The sequence below is a fragment of the Mirounga leonina genome, unplaced genomic scaffold, assembly GCF_011800145.1.
Source record: "Mirounga leonina isolate KUSES-001 unplaced genomic scaffold, KU_Mleo_1.0 Mir_109, whole genome shotgun sequence".
Taxonomy (NCBI): domain Eukaryota; kingdom Metazoa; phylum Chordata; class Mammalia; order Carnivora; family Phocidae; genus Mirounga; species Mirounga leonina.
The window spans coordinates 522,495-548,188 of record NW_023270244.1 but is presented as its reverse complement, the minus strand read 5'-3'; the positions used below and the strand labels follow the sequence as shown (position 1 = coordinate 548,188).

The window sequence follows — 25,694 nt, the reverse complement described above, 5'->3', positions numbered from 1 at the left end:
TGTTGCCTCCGAGCAAAGGGCTCTGAAGCCACAAGCTGAAAACAGTGCCCAAGTGCGGAGGGAAGGCAACGTACATCAGAACCAAAATGGCAGATTCTTGTGGCTGAGACACGAAACGTTCCTTGAGCCACAGAGAGAACTGGCAGCTCCTGAATCAAGAAGTTGCTTGGATTTTCTTTTTATCCTCTCCTGCCAAGTAAAACTAAAATATCTTTGCATCCAAAATGAAAATTCAGCATGCCCTGATAATTCTTCATTGATAGCAAATCTCATCCAGCCATGGCCTATCATTCCCTGACAATTTTCCATCTCATAACAAAGGAGTAACAGTATTTCTAATAGTGATGAACTATCCTATTGCATGAGAACTTAACACCATCAACACCACCTCAAGAAAAAAATGAAAGAAAGAAAAAAAAAAAACTCCACTAAGAAGAAAACATTTTTACTGTAAAATGCAAAAAATATAAACATGTTTCAATAATAAAGCAACAAATGGAATTTTTTCTCCACATGAGAATCCAGAAAGTAGTATCCCCAAATAAATATAACAGTCATTCGATTCTAAACTAGGAAGAGTTGTCAACAATATTATAGAAGTGTGTGTGTTTTTTTCCAAACAACTAAAAACATGGAATCCTATCCTAAAACTATAAGGCCCCGCAGCCTTCCCTTAAGCACTGACATAGAAGGGTCTCTCTGAAGAACCAAATCATCTCTCACCTTTGATCAAAGCTTTTCAATTTCAGCTGACTTGAAACTGTTCCATTTCAACTGATTTTAACACCAAATCTATGAGGAATTATCCCCATTTTACAAATAGGGGAATGGAGTCTCAAATGACGAATGACTTGTCCAAGATTTGACAGTTGGTTAATGGGCTGGGATTCAACAGATCTCATGGCTCCTGGTTTAGTGTTCTTTCTAATATTGACATCTCTTACTTGTTTCATTTGTGGATTGCTTCAAAATGAGGGCATGGCTTTGAATCAGGGGAAAGAAGAAGGGATAAAGAGGAGACGGTATAAAGAAATACACATTATAATCACCTCCGGAAGATCCAAGCTTCCCACATCAGACAAGAACCCCCAAGAACCTCTAAAGCATCTTTTGTGTGTGTGTGTGTTGGCAGGGTGGGGAATAAGATAGCTCTATCTCTTATTGCTTTGATCTGTTAGGTAACCATATTTAACTTACTGTGTTTTCCCACTAACAACAAAAACATGAGATTTTTATTTTTCCTAAAAGAGCACAAAGATTTTTAAAAGATTTGAATTGTCAGTGTAATTTAAAAGAGAGAGAAAGAAAGAAAAGAAAAGAAAAAAAAGGAAAAGAAAAATGGTGAATTGAGTTTCCTCCCCCACTTCAACAATTAGATAGTTATAGGACCTGGACCAATTGCTTAAATTCTCTAGGCCTTCCCTCATTTGTATGCTAACTTAGGAAATCTCTATGGTCCTTTACAGTTCTACAATATCATGATGCTAAGAAGTTACTTAGTCCCAATCATGCACACAGAGCAATGTGTAAGGCCCCAAAATACCTGAGGCTTTCCAGAGTTCAGAAACTAGTTGGACTATTAGTATATTAACTCAAAAGAACAGAACAAGGTAAGCAAGTTAACTTTTTAATAAAATCCAAAGTGATACAGGTATGTAAATGCAACACATAAACAAAAACTGTCAAGGTGGAATGAAACAGTCCATAACATGCCACAAAACGATGGGGCTTTTAGCTATATAACTGGAAAGGTCAGAAATTGAAATAAGAAAATGACTTTCTAGGTGGGTAGATATTTTTATCTGCAGTCATTAGAGTCAAGAATGATCATGGCTTGGAGATGCCACTGGTTGATGCCAACAGGAATGATTTGAGGAGCAATGGGAGACAAAGTTAAATAAGCAAGAAGGAACCGAATGTAATTAATGTTCAAAGCCAAAGGTGGAAATTTAGCTTTATCTTGGAGGCAATGGAGAAATGTTAAAGAAATTCAGAGCACAGATATAAAATGATAGTGGTTGTGTTTTAGAAAAGAATCATATACTCTGAAATGATTTACACTCTCATCCCTAACATGAGGCACACTGAGGAAAAATATTTTTTAAAAAGCCTCCTTTGTATCCTCACATCCAGCCCTAACACAAATCTTGGTGTGTGTGTGTGTGTGTGTGTGTGTGTTTTAAAGGAATTTCCAAATGATTCATTGATTGTTGAATTCTGTAGACTAGATTTTCACCAAGAAGTTTTTTTTTCATCAAATGATATTGTGAAGTGCTGCATATTACATATTTCCCTAACAAATTCACAAAATATAACTAGGACATTACAGTCTGTAGGCAGTTTTGAAGGAAAGAATATTTTTTAAGTGTATATGACAGCATTCCTCAAACGTACTTAATCATGGAACTTTTAAAAATAAGATATTTATTAACATAATGCAGAACTAGTGTTTCACAGTATACCTCCTTAGAACTAATACCATGAACATTTAGTCGTAAGAGAATGAAACTCAACAGAAAATGAAATCCATCAGTAACTGACACAAACACATAAAAATACATACAATTCATTCTCTTTTATCAGCATTAGAGACCAACATGAACTTACAATTTCTGTTAGCACTTGCTCATTCTCCACATCAGTGGTTCCAACCTTGGCTACATATTGAAGTCATGGGCCACTTAAAAAAAAAAAAAAAATTACTAATGCCCTAACTTTATTTCCAGAATAGTTAAATCAGAATCTCTAAGTTCGGGCATCAATAGTTTTTAAAAGGTCCTTGGACAAACACACCAAGGACGATTAAGAACACTGCTGTAGATTAAGAGTTTACCAACACTAAAATGGTTAATGGTAGAGTTTGGGAAATGAGAATAGGAACATGAACTCCAGTTAATTCAGCTAAAAAATCTGTCCCTGAAAAATTGAGAATTGGCTATATTTATTCTGCATACAACACGAGATCTCAAATATTCTTGGCTTTTTTTTCTCTATACTTGTTCATCATTATACTCATGGTTTCACACTAATACTACAGTATGCTAAACTGATAGCCAAAGATTTCTTTAAGGGTGTCTTTAATTTTATACAAATAGAACCAAATTTTCTATTATTTGCCAAATTTGAACTACTGGTCTCAGAAGTTTTAGTCTGATGTCCATAAAACACAGCCAGAAGTAAACTGCAAAGCCAAAACTTTGAACTGTCTTTCTGAAAAATACATTTTTTGAAAAACGTATACCATAGAAGGTTCAGGACTTACTTAAATGATGCTATTTATTTTACAGCCATCATTCCAAACTTGGAAAATTTATCACCCAAAATGCAATGAAGGCACTACAGTAGTTGAAAACTCGTGTTTCAAAGCATAGGAGAATGCATTTATCATCCAGGAAAGTAGTGGGAAGAAGAAAGTAATATCACGTCCCTAAACCCAGCACTTACAAAGCGGTCAAAAGCTGCAAAACAAATTATATTGCAAAATGTGTGGTTATCTTTTTAAATTTCATCATCTTTCAGGAGACAATGAATACAGACAACAGGATCCCCTAAATTTAATCTGGATTTCAAATCCTTCTACTCATCCTCTCAACTTTTCACTTGGATGTGTGCATAATTAATTTAGATGAAATGATATAATGATATATATCACTTTCAACTCATCTGTTTTCTGAACCATATGACAGAGAAACAGTCTCCCCTCTCCCTTGTTTTACCTTTGCAAAGGCACTTAAGTTGGTTCTTTCTGCCAGGAATGCCTTTCCATTTTGCCTCCATTAAGACATTGAAGTCATGAAATCACAGGTCTGGAAGACATCTTCACCTAATCTAATCCCTGCTCTCTGCCAGAAACTCTCCCGCAAAGTCTTATCTAATCTCACCCAACACAGTAATCATACTCAGTTCACATACTCCTTATATGTCTACTCAAACACTCTCTCTTCTAGAGTGTGACCTTCTTGAAGACAGGGGTCAGAGAGCCACCTTTTCATTCTGCAGTCCTGTAGCTGGACAGTGTCTAGCTCCCAGCGAAGTCAGTATCTCATGAGTGGCATCCTATTGTAAAGCCAATACATAATCATTCACTCTAGCCCCTTGTATAAGCATTTTCCCCCTTTGCTTGAAAACTCTTTGAAGGTAGAAATTATTTCTTCTTTAGCAGTCCCATGGACCCTAGAAGACAACAGGAGAGTTTTTAGATTCACAGCTTATGAGGTAGTTCATCGTAGTTTTAACGTATGAGAGGGATACTAAAGTGGAGTGGTACTCAAATGAGAAGAAACACATATCCATGTTCCAGTTAAGTACTGAAATATATACTGTCTCCTCAATTTTGTTAATACCTCCCTCTCAAGGCACTGGCTGAAGAAAAACAGGCTCTCCAAACCTGCAAACCAGAGGGAAACCTATGGCACTGAGCTTCTCAAACAGCATCCCCTACTGACTTACAACCATTGTCTTCGAAGATCCCATAGAAAAATTAACAAGAAGTTCTACTTAAGAAAAGAACTTCAAACTAAGTTAGACATTTTCTCATTCACAGGGGATTAAGGTTTCCTGGTAACTCCAAAGTAAACAGGCACATGGGAATTGAAGCTGGGGTGGTTTTGTTCTCTCAAAAAAGTAACTGATGGGGGTGCCTGGATGGCTCAGTCCGTTAAGCAGCTGCCTTCGGCTCAGGTCATGATCCCGGGGTCCTGGGATCGAGCCCCGCATCGGGCTCCCTGCTCAGTGGAGAGTCAGCTCAGGTCATGATCCCAGGGTCCTGGGATCGAGCCCCGCATCAGGCTCCCTGCTCAGTGGAGAGTCGGCTCAGGTCATGATCCCAGGGTCCTGGGATCGAGCCCCGCATCGGGCTCCCTGCTCAGTGGAGAGCCTGCTTCCCCTTCTCCCTCTGCCTGCCTGTCTGCCTACTCGTGCTCTCTCTCTCTCTGTCAAATAAATAAATAAAATCTTAAAAAAAAAAAAGTAATTGATGGTGAACTCAAGAAAAAACTAAGAAAGAAATACAGAAACTTCTATATATTTGACAGCAGTTGGTTTTATCTCTGGCTAAATTCCTTCATTCCCCACCTATCATCACTTTAACCATTAAGAAGCAGAAAATTTGAATGACTGATAATCTAGGGTGACCACAGTACTAAAAGTAGTAAATGCTACTAAGGAAGGAAACACATACTTACACACTTCTCACAGCATTTTGATTCACCAAAGGAAAGAAAAAAGAAAGGTAATGAGATCTAGTTTTTCACTACATGAAGTGCCAAAAGGCAACTCTTTTAAGAAGGAATTTATGCCCAAAGAAATAAAAAACTGCAAAAGAACTAGTTTGGGACAAGCCACAAATGCTAAACATACAAAAAAAGAGAATAACATTCAGAATATTTAATAATTTAATTCAAGGATCATGTTACATAAAGAGGCACAGAGTAACAAAGAGCTCTCCTTAACCACAATTAAGAAAAACAGAGAATGTTTCATGCTGTACTAATCCCTCTGCATGCTGGCTGACTACAAACTTCCCACAAAAGGTATAATATTGACTGAAACAACATTAATATCAATGGCCAAAAAGAAGAATGAAATCCCACAACAAAATCTTTTTGAAAAATAAGGACAGCACAAGCTTTTTCCACCTAGGATATTAATAGCAATGACCTTATTATTCCTTGAATAATGCTGGCAACTGACTAGCAAAAAGAAACACACCCTGAATAAGAATACTATTCACATACAGTGTGTGTGTGTGTGTGTATAAAGTATTCATCATACACTAGTATAGTGGGTTTTTTTCATGTTTTAAAGACACTGTGGTACTGCTGCTATAATTTTAATGACAGGTTTTAAGAAAATGTCCTTATGCCTCATCTAAAGAGCACTGCTCCTTTAAAGATAAAATTTAATTTGAGCCATTTGTTGAGGAGTTAAACTACTCTACACATAATGCATAAGCCTTTTGAAGAGAGGGCAATTATATAATTATTCAAGTAATTGGATGCCTTTTATGTGTTTTAGTCTGCATCTTGATTACAAGGCCTCACAACTTCTCAACTACATCAAGAAAAGGGGAGAAGACTCCAAGGACACCTATAGATCAAACTTTGAGAAGCAACACAAACTGTGCTAACTCTCTGTAGGAGCATCTCTCACTTCTGACATATCTGATCGGCTCTCTGTTTTCTGTTCCATGTTGCCTTCCGTGGATGGGCTTCTTCTGCTTACTTACAGCTGCTTCTCCCTTGTAATTCCAGATTTTCCATTGCCAACTCCATCCCCCTGGCTTCTCCCTCACCCATCCTACATCATGACCTTTCCCATTCCATTCCCACTACCACTCTGGGTCTTAGTTTCCCAATTTGTTAGAGGTGAATCTCATTCCATGAGTTTTCAGAGCCCATCACACTGGTCACGGCCAGTGCCTATAGAAAGTTCATCACTGGATCTGGTACCCACATCTAGGTCCATCAGCTGTGGCTGGATGAGCTGGGAAATAGAGTAAAGTAGTGCAAAACATGGCTTGCTCCTCTCCTTCTTCACAGCAGGGTATGTGGGAAGGCAGGTATGTAATGAAGTACATATATTTAGAAGTACTATTCAGGTGTCGGAGCCGCTGCCGCCAAGTCCGGGTCTAGCCTCATGCACCGCTGATGCCCGCCCACCCGATATGCACTCCCGATTCCTTTTGGTTCTAAGTCCAAAATGGCAACTCTCAAAGATCAGCTGATTCAGAATCTTCTTAAGGAAGAACATACCCCCCAGAATAAGATTACGGTTGTTGGGGTTGGCACTGTTGGCATGGCTTGTGCCAACAGTATCTTAATGAAGGACTTGGCAGATGAACTTGCTCTTGTTGATGTCATGGAAGACAGACTGAAGGGAGAGATGATGGATCTCCAGCATGGCAGCCTTTTCCTTAGAACACCAAAAATTGTCCCTGGCAAAGATTATAATGTGACTGCAAACTCCAAGCTGGTTATTATCACAGCTAGGGCATGTCAGCAAGAGGGAGAAAGCCGTCTTAATTTGGTCCAGCGTAACGTGAACATCTTTAAGTTCATCATTCCTAATATCGTAAAATATAGCCCAAACTGCAAGTTGCTTGTCGTTTCCAATCCAGTGGCTATCTTGACCTACGTAGCTTGGAAGATAAGTGGCTTTCCCAAAAACCGTGTTATTGGAAGTGGTTGCAGTCTGGATTCAGCCCGGTTCCATTACCTAATGGGGGAAAGGCTGGGAATTCACCCATTAAGCTGTCACGGGTGGGTCCTTGGGGAGCATGGAGACTCCAGTGTGCCTGTATGGAGTGGAGTGAACGCTGCTGGTGTTTCTCTGAAGAATCTGCACCCTGACTTGGGCACTGATGCAGATAAGGAACAGTGGAAAGAAGTTCACAAACAGGTGGTTGACAGTGCCTATGAGGTGATCAAACTGAAAGGCTACACTTCCTGGGCCATTGGACTGTCTGTGGCAGATCTGGCCGAAAGTATAATGAAGAATCTTAGGCGGGTGCATCCTATTTCCACCATGCTTAAGGGTCTCTACGGAATTAAAGATGATGTCTTCCTTGTGTCCCTTGCATCTTGGGACAGAATGGAATTTCAGATGTTGTGAAGGTGACTCTGACTCCTGAGGAGGAGGCCCATTTGAAGAAGAGTGCAAATACACTTTGGGGGATCCAAAAGGAGCTGCAGTTTTAAAGTTTTCTAATGTACCACTTCACTGTCTAGACCACAGCAGGATTTTAGCAGGAGATTGTGTATATTGTCCTTATTATCTGATCTGTTACTCAAGTAATATTAAAATGGCCTAAGAAAAAACATCCATTTCCTAAAGTTCCAAACAGGAATGGTTCACCAAACCCTGCAGCTGTATCCTGATGCTGGATTATACCTGTCTTTGTAGCCCTAAATTGGTTAACATAAGTTAGCCCCACCGTGTCAGAGGCAGCACTGCAGAGCTGTGGTTGCTCTTCACACCAGATGTGTGTTTACTGTGTGTTCTGTCACTTCGGGTTCCTTCCCCCAATACCTGACATGCCTAGTCCATCTTTTCCAGTCAGTCACGTCCTGGGATCCAATGTATAAATTCAATATTGCGTGTATTGTGCGTAACTGTTCCAAAGGATCTTATTTTGCATACCATGTATGTCAGAATATAGTGTACATGGCCATATAATGTAAAAAGACAATGCAACCAACTAAGTGTCATAACCAACTAAAATACCAAATAAATTTTGAACAGTGAAAAAATAAAATAAAAGTACTATTCAGAGACACAAGCAAGGTAAGAGTTGAGAATAAATTCCAAAATAATCTACTTTGTCTAAAAAAAAATGCAAAATATTAAACACATCAAGAAGAAGGTTGTCCTTTAAAAAAAAAAGAAAGAGTCCCAAAATTCAAGAAAGGACCGGTTCATGAGATTACAACAAACCATTATTTTAAGTCTTCTAGATAGAATAAAATTTCGGAGGTACAAACTTCAAAACAACCAACTTCAATGTGATTTTGAAACCATACCATTTATTTTACTGTATTAATTTGCCTCCAGCCTTGCAGTTGTCCATCTCATGCACTGTAACAACCCTACTTCAGAACCCTACTTAGCATAACTTGTAGCTTTAGATAGAACTTCTCTCAACTACAGAAGCACAGCCCACCCAAGGGAGCATGATAACTGCTCATTTAAAGAAAATCACTTATGTTTTATTAACAATAGTAAAAAAAATAGTTAAAGTCAGAAAAGGACTCTTCAAGTCAGATGCCACCACCTAGCTGTCTGACCTTGAAAAAACTCAATCCAAGACTATTCAGAGCACTGTCTGGAAGGTAAAAACACCATCACCACATACAACTTTAAAATGTACTAATTCTTCTGTGAACTCACTTAAGTCAATAAGGCTTAAGCTCTTTACTAAATGTCATAGCATTCACTTGAGTCACACTAAATGGCACTACACTGACCCCATCATTTTTATGGACTGTAATCCTTCAGCTGAGTTTTTTACCCTAGATAATGTTATGGAGTCCATAAAAGAAAGAACATCACACAGCTTTGACTAGTGGGTTACAGAACCAGGTGAACTCTTTCAGGGACATGCTTTCTACACTTCCATATGCTGGCCACCATAATGGCGACATTGTCTCCAAGCCAAATGTCAGGTCATGAGCTTAGAGAGACAGAGCATGTGAGCTATATCTAAGTGGGCCTTGACCTGCCAGTCTGAAAGCAATTATCCTCATTTTATGTTATATACCTAGCAATGAATTAGGGCCAGCCTTCTTCAGCTGGGTGAAGAATGGCAAGAAAAGCCAATTCTTCATGTCTGTACCAACGCACAGTACCTGAAGGTTAGGTAATCTTTAGCTACTTCTGAATCACATCAATATCACAGGTATTATGGCCTCACTATAACTGTACAGACAAAATATCATACCCAGATATTGCTGCCACATTTAAGATGGGACGCTGACCTTGAAAGTGAACAGAATGGTGAGAGGTCTGCAAATTAAGTCATATGATAAAGCAGAAACTAAGTATCTTTAGTCTAAAGAAGACATAGAGATGTAAAAACCATCTTCAAAAATTTTTCTACCTCCAAATGGCAAAACAAGGGCAAATGGGGAGGGCCTTTCTAAAAAATTAGCACTGACTAAAACATGACCTGCCTTGTATATACCTGAGATTTCCTCTGTTTACAACTGTTGTGATACAGAAGATACAGATACAAACTTCAGTACTTGATGGGAAGCAGAACCAGATGACCTCTCAGACTCCTTTCAACAAAATTTTGTATATGCTATAAATTGACAACAATTTATGCATCTGTGAACAACCTCAAACTATTAGCCATGATGATCTGCTTTTCTCCATGACATGGTAGTGGTTGTTAATCTTGGTTTTAAAAGTATTAGATGCTCACTATAGGAAAGTATAGAGAAAGAATAAAAATGAACCATAATTACCCACAGCCAAGACAATCGCTGTTATCATTTGGTATAACTCCTGCCCAATCATTTTTCAAGGCATAAATATATGTAAGAAAATTTGAGACAAGCTGTTTATATACCTTCTATTCTGATTTTTGCATTTATATGATAACCATTTTCTCAATTCCTTAATTATTTACCAAAAAAGTATGATTTTTAATGCCTACCTAATAATATAAAGTTTGGATATAGCATATTTCAAGCATTACATTAAGCACATAGGTTATTTTTTATTAATTTTAATTATTATACATATTACCACATGAACATCTTTTTACAATGATCTTCAGACACCTCTCTGATGATGTTCTATGTATATACAAGACTGAATTTATCTTTCTTAGATATAAAAATATTTGAATCATATGACAATCAAAGGACATAATTAAATATACACATATACACAAACTACCAAAGCAATCGCAAGGCTCCTCTGATTAGAACTAATCAAACTTAATCCTTCCTCAGAAATAGTTAATGCCACTGTCTTGAAAAATTGCTTCTAATCTTCACAAATATGTTTATATTTGCATATTATCCGTTATTAGTATAATTCTTGCTTATCTGTGTAATGTGAAAATTGTCCTGAAATCTTAATATCAACCATAAATAAATAAGTTTGTATCTCAATATTTTTCAATTAAGAAAAATGTTGACAACTATAGGAATTAAGGACTTTAGTCCACTCAGGGAGAGCATTTTACAAAATAATATAAAAGCCATTTTAAACTAAGACCGATAAATCACTTAACTGGACCTTTCAATTGTCATTCTATGCCAGAGTCCTGCCTAGTAACACTTCTTAACCTATTTTCATGAATTCAGTTTGATTTTCCACATGAACCAATGCTTTGAGTTTGGTTTCAAGAAGAGAGAAGAATATTTTAACTGGAAAAAACTAAACCTCACCAGATGCTCATTTAAGATTATTATTCACTTAAAAAAATCATAGTAGTAATTAGGGTATATTGACTACCATCAAGATATGTTTTACAGGAATCTTAATGACATCCCCTACTCCATGGTTGCAGAGAGAGGAAAAAAATACAAAATGGGTTTTCATAAAGCAGTTGTGTGAAATGGTTACCAGAAATAAAGCCAAAATTGGGGCACCTGGGTGGCTCAGTTGGTTAAGCAACTGCCTTCGGCGCAGGTCATGATCCTGGAGTCCCGGGATCAAGTCCCACATCGGGCTCCCTGCTCGGCGAGGAGCCTGCTTCTCCCGCTAACTCTCCCCGCTCTCATGTACTCTCTCTCTCGCTCTCTCAAATAAATAAATAAATCTTAAAAAGGAAATAAAGCCAAAATAGAACATGACAATTGAACTCTACAGGTATTATACAGCCTGCTATAAACATGGGTCCAACACCCAGGCTTCTCATGTCAGATAAAACACCAAGACAGAACTTAGAAATCCAGACGAATGGATGATGAACAAGTTACTTAGATGGCCTTTTTCATAATATTTTCTCACCCTTATATGCTAGATAATAGAGAGCAAATTACAAGGCATTAAAAATAGGACATCAAGGGGTGCCTGGGTGGCTCAGTCCGTTGAGTGTTCGACTCTTGATTTCAGCTCAGATCATGACCTCAGGGTCCTGGGATGGAGCCCCACATCTGGCTCTGTACTCAGCAGGGAGTCAGCTTGAGGATTCTCTTCTTTTCCCTCTGTCCTTGCCCCCACTCTCCCTCTTGCTCTCATGATCTCTCTCTCTCAAATAAATAAATAAATCTTTTAAAAAACATAGGATCAGGACGCCTGGGTGGCTCAGTCGGTTAAGCGTCTGCCTTTGGCTCAGGTCATGATCCCAGGGTCCTGGGATGGAGTCCTGAATAGGGCTCCCTGCTCAGTGGGGGCTCTGCTTCTCCCTCTCCCTCTGCCCCTTCCCCCTGCTTGTGTGCACGCACTCACTCTCTCTCATACTCTCTCTCTCTCAAATAAATAAATAAAATCTTCAAAAAAAACAAAAAACACAGGATTGATTCTTACCTTAACAACTTTCAAAAAGATGATTAGACAACCTATTTTGGGAGGGTTGTTCCATTTTTCTAAGTTTTATAAAACATGGCCAGTCATAGGAGAGAACCATGACAACAAATTCTCTCATTGAAACTTACTCTCAGGGCCATAGTGTTATAATCAGGAATAAGAACTCAGCATCTCTGAATGTTAGCTTCAAGATTTAACTGCCCATTAGTGGTGACATCCATTGCTGATCACCTTTGCATAAGATTAGAATCAACACTGTAATGCTGCATAGCCTTCTCCACGCATCTTCAGAACTGTGACACCAAGTACTCTTCACTGTATATACATCTTTTTGTAATGTGTGGATTGTGAATCATGTGGATACATTACCTTTTAAAACAAACACTAAGATTAAAACTTTAAAATATCCTTATTTTATTTAAATAGAATTTAAAATGTTTAAGCATAAAGTCTCAGTGAGTGTATCATAGGCTCTAGTTAATTAAACTCATTTTTAAATAATTAAACCAAAGCTTATTTCTATTACCAGAGGAATATCTATTCAACACATACAAAAAAATGACCAGTGGGAAAAGTAGAAGCAATTCTATAATTTCTGCCTTGGCCCCTGCCCCAGTAAAAAGATTAAAGAAGTCCCCATCCAAGATCATCTGAAACACTCATTTTGTCATGCAGAGGGAAACAAACACTCCTTCCACAATTTTCCCCAGAAGACAACACTTGCTACTTTCCAGTCTTAAAATGATAAAAGTAATGTTTGCCTTAAAAGGATGAGTTTGAGGGTACTAAAAATACACCACATAGGCCACCAAACAGTATCTTATTTATGTTAGTCTTACTGTTAGCTTTCATGAAAAGCCATAGTTTATGTGTCAGTTTTCCAAACTGACACATTTTAAGACTATAAACTACTCCTACATTAAAAAATGTTATGTGTACTTTGGGGAGAAATAAATGTGTATAACCTGATGCAATGGAAAACATAGCTTTCATCAATTATGATGCTGACTGCATTTTGTCTTCTTCAGCCACTGGGATTCAGGATGCCTAAGTAAAGCACTGTGTTTGATGAGTCACATTTGTAGCACAATCGCTACACTCAACCCCACCTAATATACTGTAACATTTTCCCCTCTGATCTGGCCATAATCATTTCACAAGAAAAAAAAAGAACTGATTAAAAGGAAACAGGACAGACAGTGAGTAAGCCATGAACAACTGCCCAAAGAACTGTAAAAACCCTGGCAGATCATTTCCATGTGTTTCAATTAAAGTTGCCATGAGAGGTGGACAACAAGCAAGAAAGAATTGATAAAGTTGTATCCATTCCCTCCTTTTTGTAAGTATAGTTAGAGCCAAAGAATAAAAAGTACAATTACTGGAGATCTTGCAAAGCATTCATACAGAAAAACATTTGGAATGTATCCAATGCAAACAGTCTGATTTATAATTCTACAAGCCAATCAGAGAATATTTAAAAAGCACTTTATATGCATTTTTAATACACAGAAAAAAAAGGCTAAGGGTATATAAATAGTTTAAATAGACAGATTACATGTTTTCTTTTTTTCTGTGTTAAATATATATTTGTTCTAGACAATTTAGAAATGGCTTGTAATAAGGAAAAAACAAATTTTATATATATGTATATATATATATAATAAATGACTAGGCAGTTAAAATGTATAGATTAATGTGTGATAAATAACATTTACAGTTTTAGGAAAATTTTCTAATTATACTGAATTTTCCTACAGAATGATTTCCTCCATTAAGAAGTGTTTATAGGTTGAATTGTGTCCCACAAAAATTCCTATGTTGAAATCCTAATTCCCAATACCTCAGAATGTGACCTTATTTGGAAATAGGGTCACTGCAGATGTAATTAGTAAGATGAGATCACTGGGGTGAGCCCTAATCCAGTATGACCTTACAAAAAAAGAAAATTTGTATAGAGAGACACACATACAAGGAGGATGCCTATAAAGGCAAAGGCAATGATAGGGATGACACTTCTACAAGCCAAGGAACACCAAAAATGGTAAGCAAACCACCAAAAGCTTGGAGAGAGGAATGGAACAGATTCTCCCTCAGTCTGCAGAAGGAACCAACCGTGTTGACATCTTGCTCTTGGACTCCTACCTCCAGAACTGTGAGACAGTCAATTTCTGTTGCCACCCAGTTTGTGATACTCTGTTACAGTGGCCCTAACAAACTAACACAAAAGGTTTTCAAGCATACCACAGGAAGACATTACACTCCGACCATACCCATTTTTCATAACTATCTGCCTTTTGGTAGACAGTGCTTGCAAAAATCAATCCTCCTTCCATACGCTCCTCCACCCCCATCCCCATGAGTACAGTTAAGTAAGGCTACATAACTAAGTTTTCTCCAATCGAATATGAGAAGTGACATATGCCTCCAGGCCTAGGCCTTAAGACTGGGGCATACTTCCTCCATACTCTTGCTCTTTCTTACCAGCTCACATTTGGACATGGTGCTCACCCAAATCAACCACAAAGATGAGGTCCATTCCTTAAGGAGTAGCAGAGCTACTTCTTAGAAGGAATCTGGGTCTTTAACTGACAGCATAGGATAGAGCCACCCACCAATGGGGAATATTCTCCTTACAATGTTACAAGAAAGTAAAAGAAATAACTGTTCTTTAAGCCACTAAATCATTGGATTTCTCTGTTACAACAGGTTAGCCTTTTGCTCTAACAGAGTACCAGAGGAAATAAAACATCTCAAACACATGCAATAGAAACAGTATGTAGAAACCAGGTAAATCTCTGAAACAATAAATGTGACTCTCTAGGAGAAGTTCAAGTGTAAACTAAACAACTACTATTACAGCTCCAAGTCTGAAACAATGTACTTGATGACCTTAGTAGTTGTTAAATTACAATTTAAACCCTTTGTGCGAATCTGCCAAATCTAATTCTTAAAGATTTTTTTCTTAAAGATTTTTTAATTTATCTTTTAATTTGAAAAATTTTTGTGAGAATAATTAAATTTAGTATAAGCATACTGTCATGATTTAACATACATTTTAATGGTACAAAAAACTAACATATAAAAGTCTCACACTCCTCCTCTAATCTCCTCTCTAGGGAAAGCCAGTATTACATGTTAGAAAATACTAAGGCTGATCAAAATTTAAAGTCAACGCAGAGGTTTTAATTTTGGTTTGTGACACATACCTACAGTCAAAACCAAAACATATTCTAATAATAACCATATAGAGCCTTCATATTTGCCTAACTCTGAGAAAAGAAAACTATTTTCTCATAGATGCTAATGACCAGCAATGTGGCCTATTTCTTGTTCTTAAATGCTTCCCAAAATGTCACTATGTGAAACTGGAATATGTGTGAAACTAGAAGAAAGTTCCTGGAGAACAATTCAATACTTCTCCATTACTTCATTCTACTACAGATGAACCATAATGTCTACTCCCGTCTGGTCAAAACACTGAAAATTACTCTACTAGAATTTGAAATGTTTGCCTTTTATTAAGTCACAGGTTTCTTTCCAGGGTGACTATCCAAATCCTGTATGGACACTTATCAGGAAGACACTCTACTGAACTAAAGAAGAAAATAAAGAGATGAAAACTATCCCCATTTAGTTATTCAGGGACTTCATTAACCTGTGACCAAGAATGGAATCTTATGATTCCAACTCATGGTTTGTTGGACGCACACATGTTACTGGATTCAAACATGTGTTTCTATTTAAACTGCTGGAATGTATATACGGCTCCACAAAGGGTGATAAATATTAGCAAATCTTCTAAGAATGAAGGTCCTTTATGACCACATACACCATGTTTTGATTCAGTTTTTCAAATGTCTCAGTCACACAAAGCTGAACAATCTGCTTTTTACATCTATCCACAAGTTAAAGAACAAAAATAAAATCCTTCCACAGATCACATCTATCTGTACCTTCACAGCCAACCAAAGGCAGATCTGTGATTTCTGCTGTCTTCTCTCTTCTTCCCTCATGGCAAGCCTGCCTTAGGTAGAGGCAGGGGATTCTTAAATGCCCAGATAATGATAAGTTGGGTATTAACCATCATCAGATAATGCCAAGTAAGGGGCTTCAGGTATAGTACAGAAACTTCAACAGATGAGCCTAAAGAGGGGTGGAAAACTGTGGTCTGACACATTCTATTTGGCCAGCATAGCATTTTTAAATTTTTAAAATGTAAGTCCCTTTAGGAAAGCCCCCCAACTCAAATAAGATACTTCACAAGATATTATATCTCACCATGAACTAGGAACCCCAAAGACATCATGTGTGCAAGCCAAATGTCTAAAGTGTGAATGTCACAGGAATTCTTCCAACCCTGTTTAGCCTTCTTACATTTTGTTTCTTTGCCCAGAATGCCCTCCCAGCCCACCCAAGCCTACCTCTTTAGTTGACTTAGGAGTACTTAAGAAGTCCTTTCTTATCTCCTAAAGCCCCAGTCAAGTGCTTAACCCTCTCTGGCCCCAGACTCTCCTGCTATTTCTACGACTTTTCTGTCAGGCACCAGACTAATTCCTTTAGGGAAAGGACTATGCCTTGCTCATTTTAGTCTCTCCAGTGTGTGGAATACAGCAGGTGGTAAATAAGTACTTTCAGAATGAAGAAATGGCAATACAAGTATCAGCTTAAAATATTTGCTTCCATATTCTTGGCAGAGAATGCAGAATATGATGAAGCTGACAAAAAAGAAAAAATGTAGATCACACAGAGCAAAAATAAAGAGGCTGTAAAGGCCACATCTGCTTACACACAGGTGATTTCCAAAGGCTGATGACCCTCTACAGCATTATTTAACCTCATCTATAGTTGCTGCCTTATTTCACTCCAGGACCCCTGTATATTTGTTGTTACACACATGCTTTCTGGATCCCAACAACAAAGACACAAATATAATAAATCCAAATAAATGAAAGAAGAACATTAAGTCAATTTCTTTGAAAGGACAGGCATCTTCCCTTATACAAAACACTTATTTTAAAATAGAGCTGACTAGAAATAAACAATTGCTAATCATAGCTTCTCATATTCATTTTTCAATCAGGCCCACTCCTATTTCCCTTTGCTACATATAACTAGCCAGACTGGCTTCAATGAAGCTCAGAACTCTCAGAGAACAGTCAGGGACGCACTGGACATGGTCACCAATAATGAGCAAGCAGGTCTAAAGGTGCATCTTTCATTGATTATATTACCCCACCCATGGTCATGCTTACCGGAAATGAGGAAAGCTGTGAAGGATTCCTCTCCAGGTCAGGTAAAGAAGGGTCAGGGAAAGAAGCAACAGGGGGTAGCAGTGAAAGAAGATAATCAGGACAGCATACCTGGCAGCCTTCATGGACTCTTTGCCTCCAAGCAAAAACGTCATTAGAGTTGCTCAGGAGGAGCAAGAAGTTAGAATGGTTACTTCCCAAACAGCATCTCATCCTTTCTTTACCCTGAGCATTTCCAGCTGTCTCATCAAAACCTTCATATGGAAGGAGAGCTTTCAGGGGCCTGTGACCACTGAGACACAGTGACTTCTCCTTAATTATCACTAAGGCAGGAGTACAAAGCAACTTACCTTCTGAAAAAAGTCTTCCCCACTTTTGCCTTTTCCTTCAGCAGCAGCTGTAAATAAAAATGTATACATTTAAAATAGTTTCTTTTTTTCAACCTATGTATTCAAAAATCTCTCAAATATCAAGTATGAGAATAAAAAAGTAATACGCAAGATGCCATTCTTGCTCTCCCAAAGCTCAGCACCTGCCTGAACAGGTCTCATCTAATGCAAAGTCACAAAAAAAAAAAAAAAAAAAACACTAATTCAATCAAATATACATCTTTAGATAATTTCACACTCTTTTTTTGTCTGAAAGACTCAGGTCTCTCTTTTCACACACAGATGAAAGTAATCTCATCCTTTCATAATTAAGGAACGACATGAACAAATGCAACTACCAATATAATCTACTATAGTGCTCTAAGCACTTCCTATCTGCAACCAATCCCAGGCATGAGGTTGCCTTTTCACCCTCCAGTTGAACCTTACAAGGTCTACACTCTTAGCTGTTTGTTCTATGCTTTGCACTGACTATATAATCTACTTGGGTTTCAGCTGCCATCATACTACTTTAATTCACTCCTTAATTCACATTTATAAGAGAGAGACAAAACAACATGAGGATGAAACAGTAATAATGAAGGTCACAGACAACAATAAAATTTCATGTGAGATTAATTAAAAAGTCATTACATTTGAACAATCGTTTTTATACCTAAATGGCAACCTATAAATATAGGAGAAATCCAGGTCTCTACATTCAAAAGTCTTACAACTCTGTGAACCTTCTTTTTAATATGTGGAGAGAAGTAAGCAATTTGAATAAAAGGAGAGAGGGGACAAAGAGCCAATAGCATCTTGCTTGCAAAAGCCTCAAACTGCATCTTTCAGAAGGCAAACACCAGGGGTGCCTGGGTGGCTTAGTCAGTTAAGCACCTGACTCTTGATTTTGGCTCAAGTCATGATATTAGAGTCCTGAGATTGAGCCCCTTGTTGGGCTCTGTGCTGGGTGTAGAGCTTGGTTAAGATCCTCTCTCTCCCTCCTCCTCTCCCCTCCTCCTCCCTGACACCCACCCCCAACTCATGCTCTCTCTCTCTCTCTCTTAAAAAAAAAAAAAAAAATAGGAAAGCAAACACCAAACAGGTTTCAAATTCGGGTGCAGGGTGGACAAGTGGTTAACTGGAGAAGCCACCCCCTGGTCAAGACAAGGAGACAAGGAAATGAGCTGGAGCAAGAACTCCTGGACAATGAAATCTGGAAGACCATGGTACCCCAAACACCGAATGGTCAATACTGTCAAGGGACACTGTGTGTACATGCATATACATGTGTGTATGTGTGTCCAGGACACTTATTAAAATTATTAAAGACTCTTGTATGTCAACTATATCTCAATTTAAAAAAATTATTAATGACCCAAGAAATGTGGCAGGTCATTCTGTTAAGTAGAAGACTCAAAACTCAAAGAAATTCCCTCAAAGAAATATCAAGTATTAAAATTTAGACACCTTCTATAATCTTGTAAAGATGTGTATTTTTATCAACATGTTTTCATCCAAAAAACAGAACACAGAGTACATGTTTCTGTGATTTCCAAAGACAGTTTGAGGAAATGTATGAATACAAGAGCTAGGGGCGCCTGGGTGGCTCAGTCGGTTAAGTGTCTGCCTTCAGCTCAGGTCATGATTTCAGGGTCCTGGGATGGAGCCCCGAGTCGGGCTCCCTGCTCCATGGGGAACTTGCTTCTCCCTCTCCCCCTATTTGTGCTCTCTCTTGCTCTCTCTCTCTCAAATAAAATCTTAGAGGAAAAAAAAGGAAAACAAGAGCTAAAAAGAAACAAAAAATTTAAAACTCTATTCTAATGGCAGGCTAAACAACAGCCCCTCAAAGATGTTCATGTCCTAATTCCTGGAACCTATGAATAGGTTACTTTATGTGGCAAAAGGGATTTTGCATGTGTGATTAAATTAAGGCTCTTGAGATAGGGAGACAATCCTGAATTACCCAGGTGGGCCCAATGTCATCACAAGGTCCTTGTAAGAGGGAAGCAGGAAGGTCAGAATCCAAGAAGGTGTTGTGACAATAGAAGCAGAGGGAGAGCAGGACTTACAACAAAGAAAGGAGAGGTCAGGGGAGAGAGATATCAGAGATGCTACACTGCTGGTTTTGAAGATGGACAAAGGGGGCCAACAAGCTAAGGAACATAGGTGGCCTCTAGAAGCTGGGAAAGGCAAGGAAATGTATTTTCCCCTGGAGCCTCTGGAGGGAGCATGGCCCTGCCAACACCCTGATATATGCCAATAAAACCCATTTCAGACTTTTGAATGCTGGAACTATATGAATAAATTTATGTTGTAAACTATTATGCTTGTAATTTGTTACAGCAGCAAAAAACAAAACAAAACAAAAAACATGCAAAAAAAAAACCCTAATACATAACACCAATACCATTTTAACTTTACTTTCTGTACAAATACCATACCTCCAACAGCATGAACTGAGGAGAGAAACTGAGCAAAGACGTGAGCATTTGAATCACACATTTCCACAAATAGGTTCCTAGAAGTTAACTCTACAAATTATGATTTCCACTCTCTAATTTGGAAATATGTCAATATTAAAACTTTAAAAAAAAGGAAGGGCTCCTGGGTGGCTCAGTCAGTTAAACATCGGGCTCTTCATCTCAGCTCAGGTCTTGATCTTGGGGTCGTGAGTTCAGGCCCCGCACTGGGTTTCACACTGGGCATGGAGACTACTTAAAAAATAAAAAAATAAAAAAAAAATAAAAAAACATAAAAAGCAAATTTGACCAAAAAAAACAAAGCTTATACTTTCTAAATAAACTGGAAAATGTGGGTGATCCTAGCTAGAGGGGCTACCTAGGCAAGACAAAAGGTTTAGTGCCTAAACCTAATGACACAAAACTAGTAAGTGCCTTAGGGGCACTTCAACTCAGCCACCTCCTGGGCTTTCTACTTATCTCTAAAGCAAAAAAATAGTTTGAAGGGGCCCTACTCAATGACAAAACCGCTTAGCGATCAAAATTGCATAGTGTGGCACAACGATCCGAAAAAATTCTAGTGACATTGAGGAAACTCTTCTTTGAAAAGAAACTTTAGAATCAAAGATATTTTCAAAGGCCAAGCAAGACAGGCCTATCAAGACGCCTTTCATCCACAGGGAACTCCTTCACAACTTAGAATTCATCATTTTAAATTTCATAATACAATTACATTTTATTACAGACATTTCCTTTAGGACACTTATTTTGCTCATCATAAACTCATTATGTCACAACCTTGAAATGCCCCTTCATTCCAAGTCCAACTAAACAGACTTCACAGAATGGCCTTTCAATCCCTGGATGAATAAAAAAAGGGGGAGAGGATTTTCATTAAACTCAAATTATAATTAACTGTGTTCCAGAAAAACATCTAAAATTTAAAAAAAAGGGGCGCCTGGGTGGCTCAGTCATTAAGCGTCTGCCTTCGACTCAGGTCATGATCCCAGGGTCCTGGGATTGAGCCCCGCATCGGGCTCCCTGCTCCACGGGAAGCCCACTTCTCCCTCTCCCACTCCCCCTGCTTGTGTTCCCTCTCTCACTGTGTCTCTCTCTGTCAAATAAATAAATAAAATCTTTAAAATAAATAAATAAATAAAATAAAATTTAAAAGAAACCTTTAGTAACCTTAGGAGGTCAAGGGAAAGAGGAAGCAGGGATACTCACTGGCACCAAAAATACACCAAAATTCTTTGGCCTTTTTCTTTCCAAGTATTTACATATAAGAAACTCCAAATCTGAGCCTGATTTCCCTCTAAATCCTGAGTAGTGTCCATTCCTTAAGCCCACCAAGTACCCTAGTAAGAGACTCTGACCAGATACTTAGGGAGATCACTGTCTCAGGTACAAACCATGGTTAGTCCATGTCATGGGCACTTTATAGTAACTATTCCTTATCTCATTCCCAGGTTGCTGGGTCTCCTGCCAGACTTTTACTGACCCTATCTATGCAAGCAAAGCTGTCAAGGCCATAGAGGCCAATTAAGGGAGAACAACATAACACCAAAAGTATTCTCTCAGCCACCTCAACAGGGGATCCTCTCTGCTCAAATCTGAGAGCTCAATTCTCAAATAGTCCAAATTCCTCAGTATTAAAATATAAACTCCTCTGAAGAAGTGAGAGATTGTGGGGAGGAGGTTTGCAGAATATTTACTTCTCAATATAAACTCAGGTATTTAATAAGTTCATTTTACAGATGCAGGAAAGAACAGAAATTTCACTCTTTCATTCCATGAATATCTAAGTCCTGCGCTGGTCAATCAAAATTGTCAAGGCCCTGACCTCATTCAACTTACAATCTCGGCCCATATATTCACAGCCACCCACTAGTAAGATAGAGCCAAAATCAAAATTTAATTTCAGGGACAACTTCCCAAAGATCTTTTCATGGTCACAACTCCATCCAAACTAAACTTAATAGAAACTTAACTTGGCTATTTCTCCTTCAGGACAATGTACTAAAAAGTTACTCATTTTACTCTTAATCCAACATTACAGTTGGGCAGCTCGAACTCTGCCAGGCCTGAAGAATAAAGGGTACTTTCAGGAAGATCATTGAAGAGTTGGATTTAAAAAAAGCAAAAAACATGAGATATGATAATATCTAGACCCAATGGCTGTCTTTTCACTATGGTTGGCAGGGCAAATGTTGCCTGTGAAATGAGCCAAGCCATCCTGATGTCGAGGCATTCCTTGACCTTTGAAGTCTGACTATATTCTGTGGTGTAACAGTTCTTTGGAGTCTTCACATTCTTAAACACCAATACACCCTCATCTTTTTCATTCCACAGTACCATGAACACAAACAAAATGATTTAGCAGGCTTTTTCTGTCTCTATAACATGTCTTCTGCCTGATGTTCCAAAATTTAGTCATTTGATTGTAAAAACCCTGGATTATTCTTGCCAATGAAAGCCACTGTCTTTATTTTCATGACATAGAACTGCAGGAATAAATTACTTCAGTACTACTGAAACATGGCTTCACAGATTGTACAGGTAAAGCATTTCATATTTTAAGCTGAACAATTCATTTTTATGTTTATTATAATTTCTCCAATGCTTTGCCATATTTTATTTGATATTTTTGCTTCACAAGAAACACGGGATGGCAAAATCCACAGCCAATAAAAACAGCAAAAGTTGAAACAGGTGTAAACTATTATACTCCCCCAAACTACGGGGCAAATCTAAATTACTAAATTAAGGGGGGGAGCTCAATTTTAAATTCTTTGTAGGGCATATGGAAACTTGTTTAAATATCCCTTTCACTCTAAAATGCTTTTCCATTATAACAGCTGATGCTTTCTGGAGTCAAATCTAAAAACACAAGGACTATGTATTCATATTTAAAACACAGTATGGAATATCTTTAAACACTCCCTGGATAATGTTCCCCTGTGGAATCTGAGCCAAAAAACAAAACAAAACAAAACAAACAAAAACAGTTCAATATAAAAATAAATGAGAAATAATTCTTCAACTCTATAAAGATTCAAGCCATTTCTCCCTTTTTCTTAACACAACCCAATTGTAGCACATTTGCAACTAAGAAGGCTGCTGTATGTGAAGGTCACCTGAGAAATAAATGTGAACATTTAGGTAGCCTAATTATCCTGCAAAAATACTAAAATTTTAAAACATTCACTTATCAGATCAATTTAATCAATATGCTAAAAGAGCTATGCGAGACACTTTATTCTGTGTATTACTGTTTTCAGAAAACTTCCATGACAATTGAGCCAATTTCACTGAAAGAGGAATCATAAAAAGATGTAGAAGATGCAGTTATTATATACTCCCAAAGAATTTTTATGTTCATGAATCATATCTAACACTCTAGAGTGGCATGCAAAGTTCTGAGAATTGATTGAATAGTAGACATTAAGCCTATTCTTAAAGTTCCTTCAATTCTCAAAGTCATTCAAATACCTAGTAAATTAAAAACACTCCAGGTTTAAACATCAGTAATGAACAGTGGCTTCTGAAAGTTATATATCACAGTAAGTGTGAGGATTTTCAGACCTCATCTTTCCTAAAACTCCCTACCTGCTTTCAGAATTCACAATGAACAAATCACACTCACCTGCTTTAAAAAAAAATTAAAAAACAAAAAAAAGCATGTAAGCCTGTAGAGAAAAATCAAGAAGAAACAGACAAAAAAAATTCTTTTTCAGGGCACCTGGGTGGCTCAGTCAGTTAAGCGTCTGCCTTCATCTCAGGTCATGATCCTTGGAGTCCCAGGATTGAGTCCCACATCAGGCTTCCTGCTCAGCGGAGAGCCTGCTCCCTCTGACCCTCCCCCCTCTCGTGCTTTCTCTTTCACACTTTCTCTCAAATAAATGAATAAAATCTTTAAAAGAAATTTTTTTTCTTAAAATAGTGGTTGGTAATTTGAGGATGGTTTTCTCTTTCAGTCTAATGCTTTTCTTAAATACTGTTTTTGTTGTTGTTGTTGTTGTTGTTGTTCTGCAGTTAAAAATCCCCATGTTCAGGAGAGACTGGAGGAAGATGGTAGTGGAGTAGGAGGTCCCTAGGCTTGCCTCATCCCAGAAATACAACTACATAACTATCGAATCATCCTAAATACCCCAGGAATTGACCTGAAGACTGTCAGAACAAACTCCACAACTAAAGGTAGAGAAGAGGCCACATCAAAGAGCACATGCAGCATACAATGGATATACTCCCTGAAGTCAGGCCTTTGGGAACAACACTACAGGGCACTATAGAACCTCTTTTTCATAAGGCCATTACTTGCAGGAGCAGGAAACACAACTGACTTTGCTAACACACAAAAATAGGCATGGAGACTTAGACAAAATGAGAAGACAGAGGAATCTGTCCCAAATGGAAGAACAAGACAACACAGCCAGAGATCTAAATGAAACAGATATAACTAACATGCCTGATAAAGAATTTAAAGTAATAATCATCAATGGACTGGAGAAAAGAGTGGAAGACATGAGTGAGACTCTTAACACAGAGATAAAGAGTAACATAGCAGAGATAAAAGGCTCAATAAACAAAATCTGAAACATGCTTGACAGAATAAACAGCAGGCTGGGGGCGCCTGCGTGGCTCAGTCAGTTAAGCACCTGTCTTCAGCTCAGGTCATGATCCCAGGGTCCTAGGATCAAGCCCCACGTTGGGCTCCCTGCTCAGCGGGGAGCCTGCTTCTCCCTCCCCCTTTCCCTGTTGTTCCGCCTGCTGTGTGCTCTCCCCACCCCGACAAATAAACAAATAAAATATTAAAAAAAGAAAGAAAGAAAAAGAATAAACAGCAGGCTGGAAGAAGCAGAGGAAGAAATCAATGACTTAGAAGACAGAGTAATGGAAAGTAATCAAGCTGAACAAAAGAGAGAAAAAAGAATTACCCAAAATGAAAATTGACAAAGGAACTCCATGACTCCATCAAACATAATAATATTCTTATTATAGGAGTCCTTCAAGACAATGAAAGCAAAAAAAGGGCAGAAAATCTATTTGAAGAAATAATAGCTGAAAACTTCCATAATCTGGAGAAGGAAACAGATATCCAGATCCAGGAGGCATAGAGAACACCCAGCAAAATCAACAAAAGCAGATCCACACCAAAATATACTGTAATTAAAATTGCAAAATATAATGATAAAGAAAAAACTTTAAAAGCAACAAAAGAAGGCAGTAACTTACAAGGGAAAACCCATAAGGCAGAAACTTTCCAAGCCACAAGGGAGTGGCATAATATACAGAAAGTGCTGAACTGGAAAAATCTGCAGCCGAGAATGTTCTATCCAGCAAGGCTATCATTCAGAATAGGAGAGATAATTTCTCAGACAGACAAAAACCAAAGGAGTTCATGGCCACTGCAAGAAATACTAAAGGGGACTCTGTAAGTGGAAAGGAAAGACCAAATGTGACAGTATGAAGAAAAAACAAAAGCAGTAAAAATTAGTATTTCTGTAAAAAGAAAAAAAATTCAGTCAAGGAACTCATAATATAAAAGGATGTTAAATATGACAACATATATCTAAAACATGGTCAGAAGAAGAGTAAAGAATGGTTCAAACTTAAATGACCATCAATTTCAA

General features: G+C 38.0%; 1 protein-coding gene and 1 pseudogene across 3 annotated transcripts in view; one reads left to right on the top strand and one right to left on the bottom strand.

Annotated features, from left to right (window-relative positions):
* LOC118019903 (protein bicaudal C homolog 1) overlaps nucleotides 1-25,694 on the bottom strand; it is a 279,876-nt gene that overhangs the window by 164,226 nt on the left and 89,956 nt on the right. For all 3 annotated transcript variants that reach the window (XM_035019553.1, XM_035019561.1, XM_035019545.1), the window contains exon 2: nucleotides 17,582-17,628. In XM_035019553.1, the coding sequence (XP_034875444.1) occupies nucleotides 17,582-17,628 (47 nt within the window). The remainder of the gene's footprint in view (nucleotides 1-17,581; nucleotides 17,629-25,694) is intronic.
* Nucleotides 6,672-7,721, top strand: LOC118019918 (annotated as a pseudogene).